The following is an 11,963-nucleotide window of genomic DNA, read 5'->3' on the forward strand; positions in this document are numbered from 1 at the left end:
TTGACGGAGTATGTGAATATTTAGTTAATAGTTAAAAGTTCAATTCTCCAATCAACACCTTATCAGACGAGCTTGTCAGACATGATTTTATCAGTATGATTTACTTGACTAACGTAATTCGCAAGTTATTGCTTTAGATTGTGAGTTTACCCGATGTACAATAAAAGTTAATGGCTACATGTTCACACATCATCAAAAAATAATTAAAATGTCTTAACGTATTAGAAAATTAAAAATTACAACATATATAAAAAAAAACATAAAAATTACATTAGTTTCATGAGTAAAACTATGTATTTTGAAGGGTTTTTTTTTTTTTTTTTTTTCTAGTTGATATATGTAATGAGTTTTTATAAAATAATTTTTTTTGAAAAAATATTTTAACAAAAAATAAATAAGGACTCTATTATTATAAATTTACGGTATGAAAATAATAATCGATTCCAGGTTGCCCAATCCTGTTTATTCATGAAACCCCCGCGACGCTCTCTTCCTTTTCCCCAAAATCGTCGTCTTCAATAATTTAGCAAAATCCCAACACAGCAGATCTCTTCGTCATCTGGAACGCTTTACAGGTATTGACACAAGTTTTTTTTAAAAAAATTTTTTTAGACGTTAAAGTTTCGGTACAAAATTCTTGGGTCCATCGGGGTGAATTGTTGGATGTAATGACTCTGATTATGGGAATTGAGATTTTTTTGGAAAAGTGGCAGCAAGAAAATCCATATGATATGTATCTGAAATTTACTTTGCTGCCGGTTCAGTGCTCAAATTGAATTGATTGGGATTTACAGGTATTGCAAGGCTATGAAGTTTGAACTTGGGAAATACTCTTTTTAAAAGTAATGATTTTTTGTGACTATTTTTTTATTTTAATTTGAGACCGAGGTTTATTTATTTGATTGCATGAAAGAACTTATTTTGAATTTTGATTCTAATATGTTTAGAGAACAAATAAGTTTTTGTATACAAATTTGAATAATGATTTCTTAAGTAAAGTAGATTTCTTTATTGTTTGGTTCTCATATATTTTGGTTTTTCTGTTGCCAAACTTTGAAAAAATTAATGTTTTTCACATTTTTTTAAACTTTTTTTCAGGTAGGCTAATTTCTTCCTGCACGATTGAAATAAATACATCTTTGTTTCATTTGCTCACTCGTTTTCTACCTTCAATTTGGGATATCTGAACTTTGTAGCTGATTATTGTCTTAAGATTTGACATTTTAGTTAATCCTATTGGCAGGCGAGATGTCTGCATATGATAATGTTGTCACTGGGAAGCTGAAACTTAAGGGCAAGGCTCTGGATGTGAAGGCGAGTGGGATGAAGAAGAAGAAGCAAAAGAAGGAATACGAGCAAATTCCTCAAGCCATTGAGAGTGAATTATCTGGAAGTTAGTTTGATTAATTAAATTTTCTGGCACCATCTGGCAACATTTTTTTCAATGCTTGTGTGATATAAGAGATGAAAACATGCTTTTTCCGTCTGTGGATTAATGACTTTTTTTAATGAAGTGTGGATTAATGTCTTAATTTTCAATTGTTGTGTTCTTTTTCAATGGAAATGCTTTTCGTAGAGATAACTTAGTTTACTGGTATTTCGTGGTTCTTTTAGTCAAATATATACCTGTAAGCATGAGAAAACATAGAGCAAGAAAGGATATTTTGCTAATGAACCTTCTGGGATTGACCCCTTCGCTAGTTTCCTAAAATCCTTCATTGTCAGGGAGCAACCCATAACTTGTGAGGAAAGCCCTTGGAGGAAGGATGGATACTCATGAGAAAGATTATTAATTTGTTATCATTATATGTTTTATAGTCGAATGATTTGCAGTGGTTTTTGGTACATGCCAATAACTTGTGACGAAGGTACCTGGGGGAGGGCTACTCAAGAGAAAGATTATTAATTTGTTATCTTTATACGTTTTATAGCCAGGAATGATTTGCAGTGGTTTTTGGTACATGTTTGGCAGGCAAAAGCTGTGTTAAACTTTTGAGTACTTGAATCTTAGTTGACATATCTGCTATTAGTGTTGTCTCAAACCTAAAAGCTCCTGATATTGTAAAATATTTGGCTTGAATTTCTTTGCATTGCTTGATCATGAACTGAGTCATAATGATAGGCATATGGTTGGTCTTGTTCAAATGTTTGAATCGTCTTACGGTTATGTTTTCAATATCTATCATGCAAATTGTCATCTCCAATTTGTTTGAAAAGGGTAAGTTGGTGTGTGAATGTACCCGCTTCCAAATTGCTTTTTGTTTTTCCTTTCGAGGTGTAGATTTTCTCACTTTAACTCTTTAGTACTGCTTTTTATAATATCTATCCCTGCTTTACTAAGTTTCTCACTTACTGTTGGGATTTCAGAGCAATTAGCTGACTTGAATGATGAAGATGCTGCAAAAACCTTTGGGGATGAAAGTTCCACTCGTTGGTATGATCATCTCACCCCAGCTGAGAGACGCTATATAGAACAAAGAGAGAAAATCGACTCGCATAAGCTGGCTAAGACATCTAATAAATCACACCGGGATCGCATTCAGGATTTCAATCAGTATCTTGCTAATATGAGTGAACATTATGACATTCCTAAAGTTGGCCCTGGCTAAGTAACAAATCAAATCCAGAGCATGTGCGATTTCACCTGTTGTAGACCTTTGCCCTTCAAGTAAAGTCGCATATTATGGAACCGTTTGTATGATGATCTGCCCTGCTTCTTTAAACTTTATTTTTCTCATTGCTTAGCATGAGGTGTTTGATACTATTGTGTTGCAACTATGCAAGGAAAAATTGTATCTTCTTAATTTTGCACCCATTTATGCTCGAATATCTACCTTTTTTTAGTTTTCTGCCAGTTATCACCACGCATATTCAAAATTCGTTTCGTAGTGTGGCATATGTCCGACATGATACTGGAAATGGTAATTAAAGATGGTAGAGACATGATACCAATCATATTCATACCTGCTGGTTCTGCTTTGAAGGTGGACAGAACCGGTTCAATCCAGGTTTCCTAACTGTTCCAATTTGGCAGGCTAGAGCTTGACAAAATTTTTATTGAAAAATAATCATTTTTGAAGATATTTTAATATTTTTTAAACCCCCGGAAAAGTACCCTTTAAGAAAGCTAAAGACAATGGGAAGTAAACCATAAGTCTACTATTACTTTGAATTGATTATGACCTTCGTCGCTTAGTACCACTATGAAGCAAAAATAATTCAAGCTTTAGAAAAATGAAATTACAATCAATCACACTTAGCGAAGATGGGAATTATATGCACCCTCAGTTTACTTGCTCAAGGATAAGGATAATATTTCTTGGAACGACCTATTCCTGTGCAAGTTTTCAGGCATGGTCTTATTCTTGAATTGACATGAACATAACTTGATGGTTGGATTTTTTTCTTCTCTTTTTGGAACAACGAGGGGGAGGTGGGAACAATTGTCCCTCCATTTTGGTCTCTCTAAGAGGAGAAAAGTGATTATGTTCTTCCTGGAATTTTGAGAGTTTTCTATTTCGGATCCTTCTCCCCACATCATATTCTGGCCCTACCACTGCGCGCAAATTGAAGCTAACAATTAGTGTTATGTTGAAGCTTAAATTGAAAATAATTGAATCTGAGCTTGACAAGCTTCATGCATCTCTCGAGCTAGCTATTTCCTTCTTCAAGTACTTGGGATCGACTTTGATGATGCATTGTATTTTATTTGCTACTGAAAACACCCTACCCATCCTTTACGTTGCTACAATCCAATCCTACTTGTTACGACGAAAACTGGAGCAGCGGACTAGGTGTTTCAACAAAAAGATCAAGCGTTAATGAAAGAACTGGTGATCAATCTGAGAATACTATCAAATAGGATCAACCACCTCTGTGTTGAACTTGATTTTCCGTGCTTTCGTTAAATGTTGTTGGATCATATGCGGAAGGTTCCTACTGTTCCAAAACGGAAGAATGTGAAAATATTCTCGTTTGGAAATATGAAAAGGATGGTTCTTTTAGCACCAAGTGGGCGTTAAACTTGGTATATGCCATAGGACTTGTGTATAAGTACAAAAACATCATGTTTATCAAGTATAATGCTTGTATATATACTTACCTCAACGACGGGGTGCGATGTAAGCATGTGTTAACGTTTACTCGAATATTTAGGTATAGATCAATGCGTTTATGAAGCATTCTGAGTTTACCAACAATTTAATATTTCATAGTACCTAGATTGGTTTAAACAAATACGATAGGAGCCGTAATCAGATCTATGTTACAGATCACATCTTACACTCCGGCAGAGCTATAACTTATTCAAGTAGGAGAAAGAATAATACAAATATTCGTCGACCCCTTCTTATTACAAACACCAAAAATCCCGGGACAAGAGAAAATACAATATAAAAGTAGGCACACGAACCATAATTCAATAGGTAAATAAAGGCCCGCGGTATTCATCATCACCGGGTCTCATCCTCGAGATTGCGGAAACCGGCGGTCAAATCGTCGAACAGTTTATTAAATTTAGCAACCAGGGCTTCCTCTCCTTCCCCCGGATCCTCAAATTTCTGAGAACTGCATAATCGCAAGAGACAAAAGCTCGAAATTAACAGCTACACGAGTTTTTGTACATATATTTACACGTAAAAGTGAAACATTTCGCCCTTGGCCACAAGTAGACTTACACCAAACGATAAAACAAATCTCCTAAGCGATGCTTGATGAGGGTGTAAGTTATCTTTTGTCCATCCATACCAGCTCCTCGCTCCACCGCCTGCATTTGGAATCACATACCATCAACACAAATATCATCACTCACAAGGCATAATAGAGCAAAGACCACTCGTAAAATACACAAAAATGAGAAGTTTTAGAGTGAGGATAAGTAAAATAAACGTGCTTGCAAGTTGCTAGTTTTACCTGATTAGCCAGATTGTAGAAATGAATAATGTTGCGCATCATCCAAACTGACTTGTAGAATGGGCAAAATTTATCATATCTGTAGCCAACGAAACACACATATGGCTCCGACAAGTCAACCATTTGAGAGGAAGACACTAATGAATTTGAAATATATAGGTAAGCACTAACGGGGTAAATGCATTCTGGGCGAGATAGTCCTCCCTCAAGAGTTTTGCAGTTTCCAGGGTAATTTTATCCGACTCAGCTAAAGCATCTTTTCCAACAAGCTGCAAGAAGCAAAACTACTCAGTTAAATTACAATTCCATCACATAAAACTAATATAATTTAAACTGTTAATTTTCTGTTCTTGCATCTAATCATCACTTCTTGATTGTTTTAATACTACTAATGTAATCAGGGTAATACAGATAATAATCTGTATCAGACATTTGGGAAAAAAATAGGAATTGAATGCGGTCACATGAAAGGATAGGCATAAACATGTTCCCGAAAGACATAGTGGATTGGTATTGTTAAGCAAAACCAAAAGAGCATTCACCGAATGAACATGCATGCTTTAAAAGGTTGTTTTATCCACCGAACTTAGTTCAGAAAAGAAACAAATTCATAATATGGAAAATTCTCATCATGAATTCATGGCATAACTCAATGAAATACAAGCCTGGTATTTATTACCGGTTGGAATAAGAAATTTCGATCAACACTAAAGGGTGTTCAAACTACGATTTGGTTCATTTTAGATAAAAATTAGAACCAAACCATATTTATAAGTAATTTCAAACCAAACCAAGAAATTTTTATAACCAAACTAAATCAAACCAACCCAAATCATGAATTTCAGTTTGGTATGGTCTCGTTTGGACGACTGATTTTAAGTTTCATAGTGAATTAGCATGAAATATTAATATTGTAGTCTGAAAGAAAAATATCAACTGACGTTTAAAAGAAGTTGATTGAACATTTTGTTTGGTCGTGAACTAGAATAGTTATAAGTAAAAACCATATATTAAAATATTTATACAAGTTACAGAATTTTGCGACTTATAGAAAAACCTAAATTTTTAGAGTTGTAGTTATGTTTATTTGGGATCAAATCTGCAATAAATAAATTCTCAATGTAATTGATTGTTATAAAGCTCACTAATAACAAAATACAAACTAAAATCAAAAAATATATATCTATATCTAAGAAAAATCACAATAAATTAACAAAATTTATGACATGATTTTTTATGTTAATGTAAGTGGTTTGGTTTGATTTATTTTTATCCAAAACTTGAATAAAACTAATTTTTACGGTTTGGTTGATTTTGAAACCAATCCAAACAGTTTGGTTCAGTTTCTGAACACCCCTAGTCAACACGTAATACTTATAATGGGAAGAGCAGAATTAGAGCTTAGAAAAGTAAGGACATGGCCTCGTATGAAAAAGATACAATAATCTCTATTCTAGTAATAGAACACAGAATGTGATGGGAATTGCTTCTCACATGTTAACAATTCTTTAGCACTGCACAATAATATTCTCACAGGAGAGTGGAGAAATGTACCAAGTCTTAAAGACTAGCAACTTAGACTGATTACGCCCATCAGAATAATAGAAAACAACTTAATCATGTTAGACCCACATGGCACACCCAAAAGCTAAAAATAAAAATCAGTGGTTCAGTCTTACCCTACTTTGTAATGAAAAAGATCATTCAGAACTAAAAACAGCACAAACCTGCACGATTTCATTCAAGTCATCCTCTCTTTGCAGCACTTCACGAGCTTTCGTCCTGATATCGATAAAATCTGGATCAAACTTCTCGTAAAAGGATTCTAAGGCCTGAAAAGTAAAAAAAAAAATTCAGCATAGTAAAAAAAATTCAGCATAGTGTAAAAATATTAGGATTTAGGAGCAATCATGCGCAGAGAAACAGGCATAAAACTGCGCAATAGTTGATTAATTGAAAAAATCGTACCCCAGAGTACTTAGAATAAGATATAAGCCAGTTTACAGAAGGAAAATGTTTCCTCTGTGCCAATTTTTTGTCTAGACCCCAAAAAACCTGAAACACAGAAACACGTGAGAGTGTACAGAGTATAGTATGGTTAACATAAAATGAATCTTTATGTTACCTGTACAATACTAAGAGTTGCGGATGTAACAGGATCAGAGAAATCTCCTCCCGGAGGAGAAACAGCACCAACAATTGTGACACTTCCTGTTCTTTCAGGTCCACCAAGACATTTAACTTTACCAGCACGTTCATAGAAGGATGCCAAACGCGCAGCCAAATAAGCAGGATATCCACTGTCTGCAGGCATTTCAGCCTGTAAAAAGTAGAAAGGTCAGCATTAGAAAGATTATAACACAACCAAATGCATAAGAATCACACAATCCCGTCTCTACTCAACTGGAACTTGCTGAAATGAAACTGAACTAATAAATTAAGTTTCTGAATTACTTGCTAGGTCTCCCCTCTATTCTCTTAAAATTGAGGTGACAAGTAATATGTTCTATGAGGAGAAAACCATGGGAAAAGATGTCTAAAATTGGTTGCGAAGACTATCTTCAAGGAGAAGCACATCTGAACATAAATCACAAAAAGAAGCTTCCAAGTACGAGTGAGAAAAAGAGGGGCCGGTCTCATATGACTAAACTTGACGTGGGATACAGACCAGACAAAAAATCCAGCCAAATAATTATTGTGTACGAGAAAGTGTTTCTACTCATTGACCTTAGTGCATTTGAAGTTATGATCAATTTCCAGGATATTCAGAACCACTAAGGTTTGAACTTGGGATTGCTCCTGTAGTCGTGCTAAGCATGGATTAAATATCAAATATCCACAATGATCTATAGCGATTGATAAATCATGACCCACAACCAGAGAAGTCATGCTCAAACAAGCAATAATTCAAATCCCGCTGAAGCAATCAAATGGATACGTACCAGACGACCAGAAATTTCTCGCAATGCCTCTGCCCATCGAGAAGTTGAATCAGCCATCATACTGACATTGTAGCCCATATCTCTAAAATATTCAGCTATGGTGATTCCTGGGCATTCACAAGTTATTCTTAATACTAAGCTACAACATTAACAACTTTATTGTCAAAGAGAAGAATTGCACAGAAAAGTGGTCGCTGAATAAACAATAAAAATTTCTAAACAGGTCCAAGTAAAATGTATGTGAAGTGTCAGTCCCTACAGCAGTTTGAAGGGGTTGAGAAGATCAAGATACATAGTTACATACTTGCATATATATTCCATTCATTATCAACCATAATCGATCAAAAACCTAGAACTAAATGACTTGCATGGATGAATGATGCAGTCAAGTAACTAACAAGAATAGCTAGAATTGATGATACTAAAAATAGAAATGAGGTAACACTCGGTGTCACCAGATACATAATTCCCCAGATGAAACAGTACTCTGGCTGCAAATTAGAAATTGGCGCAACTCGAGCAAAAGAAATGATTTTGAGCAGTAATAAAGTTGATACCTCATATATTGAATATTGAATAACACTTCAACAAATAGCTGATCAACCTTAAAAAAAGATTCAGCTACTGGCAGCAAATATTTTGGGGGAGGGTGCTCAATAGAGATTGCAAAACTCACTTCCATTTTACTTTCAAGAAAGGTCATCAATTTCTTCTAGATGAATGTGATAAAATACCATCATAAGTATTTTCAAAGCAACAGATGCATCAAGAGCACAAACTGATGGTATATTCAGTTACCTGTGTAAATTGAAGCCTCTCTAGCAGCCACAGGCATATTTGATGTATTAGCTACCAGTGTCGTACGCTTCATGACAGATTCCTCTCGACCATCAGGCAGTGTCATTGTCAATTGTGGGAAATCCATAAGCACCTGTAGTTGTTATCCAGATTAAACCCTTCATGATGCCACAAGAGCCTATTAACAACGTGGTAAACTGTGTACCTCTGCCATTTCATTTCCTCTTTCTCCACAACCAACGTAGACTACAGTGTCGGAGTTAGAATACTGCATTTTATATAAGTGGAAGAAGACAGAAGCAAGTAAGTTTTGCAAGTGATGAAATTTTAAGCTCAACAATTTTTTTTTTAAAAAAATGCGATAAATTATGCAACTCAATGAAGTTCACCTTCGAAAGTGCCTGACTAATAACAGTTTTTCCACAGCCAAATGCACCAGGAATGGCACAGGTACCACCAAGTACAGATGGGAATAGAGCATCAAGAACACGCTGAGTGAACAGAAGTGATAAGTATGTAAAAAAAATGTAAAAAATGGAAACAAAGTTTGAACTAGTAAATTGGTCACCTGTCCGGTCAAGAGAGGAGTATCGGCAGCAAGTTTTGAAGCTACAGGCCTAGGAGTACGCACAGGCCAACTCTGCAATAAGTATGCTTGTTATATTAATTCACACAATAACCCATATTCAAAATATTCCTCGATTGAAAAAGCTCACCTGAAGCATGGTGAATTTCTTATTTACACCTTGAAACTCAAGCTCAAGGACAGTGTCCTGCAATAAGAGACAACTTAATGCATTAGAATTTGATATATTTTCCTGAAAAAATACAATAGGATTCATATGTGTCTATGGTGTGTTGTTTGGCAAGGGGCCAACCTTCAATGAATACTGGCCAGCAGGTGCAATATAGGATATCTTTCCCATAGCATCAGGAGGAAGTGCAACATGATGTTGCATCAAACTGTTCTCAAATACAGTCTGCATGGAGATTATTGCACAAATATGTATATAAAAAAAGACTGATAAACTTATCAATAGCATTTTACTGGGAGAATATCCAGTTTCTACAGACAATATTTCTGTCAAACTCACCGCAAATAAGTCACCACCAGTCAAAAGATCTCCCTCTCCTGCCATGAAAATACCAGACAATTTATCAAGGGATCAAGAAACAAAAAATTCATTTGAGCATCAAAACAATGTTGAATTTAAACAAAAATAGCAAAAAAAAGATAAATAACAGAGACCTATTTTCTTTGGGTTAAATTCCCAAAGAGTATCTTTGTCAAGTGCAGGGACAGATACACCGCGAGGAATATAAACATCACCAGATTTTATGGCAATTGTTTTCAGAGGCCTCTGCATTGAGCGTTTGACCCCAAGAAAGGAAAAAGGCACCATTAGGCAACATTCACAGACTAAACGATAAAAAAAAAAACAGCTGCTATATGACAATGCTTTAACAGTTTCAAATTTTGAAATTGGCAAAAATTTCAAACCTGGATACCATCAAATATATTTCCCAAAATTCCTGGACCCAATTCCACAGATAAAGGCTGTAAAAGGTTTTTGGGTGCAACATTAGCAAGTTGTTAGAAAAACTAATAAACATCTCAAAATCTAAGAGTTAATGATGTCATATTAGAACCTTGTGTGTACGAAGAACAGGATCATTCACCATTAGTCCAGCTGTTTCTTCATATACTGAAACAAGACAACACAACCCACAACCAATAATCACACACCATAATTTATTAGTATTTTAAAACCTAGACAAGCAGAAAAAGGAGATGTTGCACTTTCTCCTATCCTTGTTTGACTTGAAGAGTTGTTAGGGGGTTAGCATGGTGTGGTCTATGAGATAACAAAAGAGGGTGCAGTCTGGAAAAAGGTTAAATGCTGCAAAAGAAAACAAAAGCCGCAAAAGCCGATGGAAAGGATAGAATGAAGAAATCAAAACACAACCTTGAATAGTGGCAGAATCTCCTTCCAATCGAATGATTTCCCCTATAAGCTTGTCATGTCCGACACGAACTAGTTCATACATAGCAGCTCCTCCCATTCCATCAGCAACAACCACAGGTCCAGAAACCTATGGAAAAAGAGTAAAGCATAATCCAATAAAAAATGTTTGTGTTATTTTAACATGAAAATCTTTGTCAATGTAAAGTGTTAAAACTTTACAGTTATAATTTCATTAGCAAGAAACATATCCCCATTTTCTCATTTTTTGTGCATTGTAGGCTATAAAGGTAAAATCCAATAGTATCTCTATAACCTATATAAAGTCGCTGCCTCTCTCTATACTAAGACAGTCTGCCCAACCAGATGTAGAAAACCAATCAAACGCAACAAAGTGAGGTCAACACTCTTACAAAATGGAAAGGTAATCTAAACAAGTCAGTTTAGGATAGTCACAACTAGGATCATGGATAAGCACCACTAAAGACAGCAACTTTAACTTCGAAACCAAAGCAGCAGTAACTCACTCAAAGTAAAATGAACAGAATTACTGCGACATAAGAAACAAACTGAATGAAAATCTTAAGTAACTTGTAGCACGAGTAAAAAAATCATTCCAATTTCCAAATCGACGAATCAACTATCAGAACGATCTGAAGAAAGTCGAAGCAGACTTAAACATGTGTAAAATGAGCTAAACAAAGCGCAATCTCAGCAAGAGGAAGAACCTTCCGAACGTAGCCGTACTCGCTTTCCTTCTCGGCATCCTCAAAGGTTGTCAACGGACCTCCGAACGCATACGGCATATTTCAAACAAAACAGATCGAATCCAAAACCAACCAATCAGCGGTAGAACCAAGTCCGGACTGACGAGATCCGATCGGCGATTCAGCAACCCTATGCGATCCAATCTGAACACGCACCTCGATCACCGATCAAGAGAAAGTACGAGAGAAGGAGAAAAAGGGAACGTGCTGTGATTGATGCACTTCTGCTAAACAGTGAATGATAGGAGTGGCTTTGTGGTTATTATTACACATATCTATGGGAATAATTTTTCCGATTTATTTTTAATATTATTTATTATTTATATATAAATATATTTTACAGAAAAATATCTTGCTTTCTAGGTCTCATAATTCATAATGCACATATGTTATTACTTAATCAAGTCCTATTATTATGTAAATATCTTTAATATTTAATAAAATAAAATATGTGTATATTATGTTGGATTAAACATGCTATAGATAAGAGTAGTACTCATTTTTTTGAAAGTTCTCATACGTCAAATTGTTTACGTTACATTGTTTTATTTGATTGATTAGTTGAACTATAAAATAAGACG

At 35.1% G+C, this 11,963-nt stretch overlaps 2 protein-coding genes across 2 annotated transcripts; one reads left to right on the plus strand and one right to left on the minus strand.

The window, feature by feature from the left end:
• Positions 1–423: 423 nt before the first annotated feature.
• Positions 424–2,843, plus strand: LOC140957928 (uncharacterized). Its single transcript, XM_073415352.1, has 3 exons — positions 424–575; positions 1,244–1,393; positions 2,368–2,843. The coding sequence occupies exons 2-3, from the start codon at positions 1,249–1,251 to the stop codon at positions 2,607–2,609; spliced, it is 387 nt and encodes a 128-aa protein (XP_073271453.1). The 5' UTR covers positions 424–575; positions 1,244–1,248; the 3' UTR covers positions 2,610–2,843.
• Positions 2,844–4,222: 1,379 nt separating this feature from the next.
• Positions 4,223–11,634, minus strand: LOC140956970 (V-type proton ATPase catalytic subunit A-like). Its single transcript, XM_073413979.1, has 20 exons — positions 11,344–11,634; positions 10,619–10,745; positions 10,302–10,357; positions 10,153–10,209; positions 9,901–10,012; positions 9,746–9,783; positions 9,530–9,631; positions 9,368–9,424; positions 9,220–9,291; positions 9,041–9,142; positions 8,857–8,919; positions 8,652–8,784; positions 7,854–7,960; positions 7,037–7,231; positions 6,880–6,966; positions 6,639–6,743; positions 5,083–5,180; positions 4,912–4,990; positions 4,677–4,765; positions 4,223–4,566 (listed from the first exon to the last, which is right to left on the minus strand). Exons 1-20 carry the CDS (start codon positions 11,419–11,421, stop codon positions 4,452–4,454), a joined length of 1,872 nt encoding a protein of 623 aa, XP_073270080.1. The 5' UTR covers positions 11,422–11,634; the 3' UTR covers positions 4,223–4,451.
• Positions 11,635–11,963: the final 329 nt, after the last annotated feature.

This window comes from Primulina huaijiensis, chromosome 14 (assembly GCF_012295235.1).
Source record: "Primulina huaijiensis isolate GDHJ02 chromosome 14, ASM1229523v2, whole genome shotgun sequence".
Classification (NCBI taxonomy): domain Eukaryota; kingdom Viridiplantae; phylum Streptophyta; class Magnoliopsida; order Lamiales; family Gesneriaceae; genus Primulina; species Primulina huaijiensis.

What these genes read in the sequence shown, in the direction of transcription:
- LOC140956970 (XM_073413979.1), bottom strand. Translation starts at nt 11,421, where the DNA reads ATGCCGTATGCGTTCGGAGGTCCGTTGACAACCTTTGAGGATGCCGAG. An exon ending in ATATATTTGATGGTATCCAG is followed by an intron (nt 10,013 to 10,152) that starts GTTTGAAATTTT and finishes CGCTCAATGCAG; the next exon opens with AGGCCTCTGAAAACAATTGC. An exon ending in GAGGAAATGAAATGGCAGAG is followed by an intron (nt 8,785 to 8,856) that starts GTACACAGTTTA and finishes TAACAACTACAG; the next exon opens with GTGCTTATGGATTTCCCACA.
- LOC140957928 (XM_073415352.1), top strand. Translation starts at nt 1,249, where the DNA reads ATGTCTGCATATGATAATGTTGTCACTGGGAAGCTGAAACTTAAGGGC. An exon ending in TGAGAGTGAATTATCTGGAA is followed by an intron (nt 1,394 to 2,367) that starts GTTAGTTTGATT and finishes TTGGGATTTCAG; the next exon opens with AGCAATTAGCTGACTTGAAT.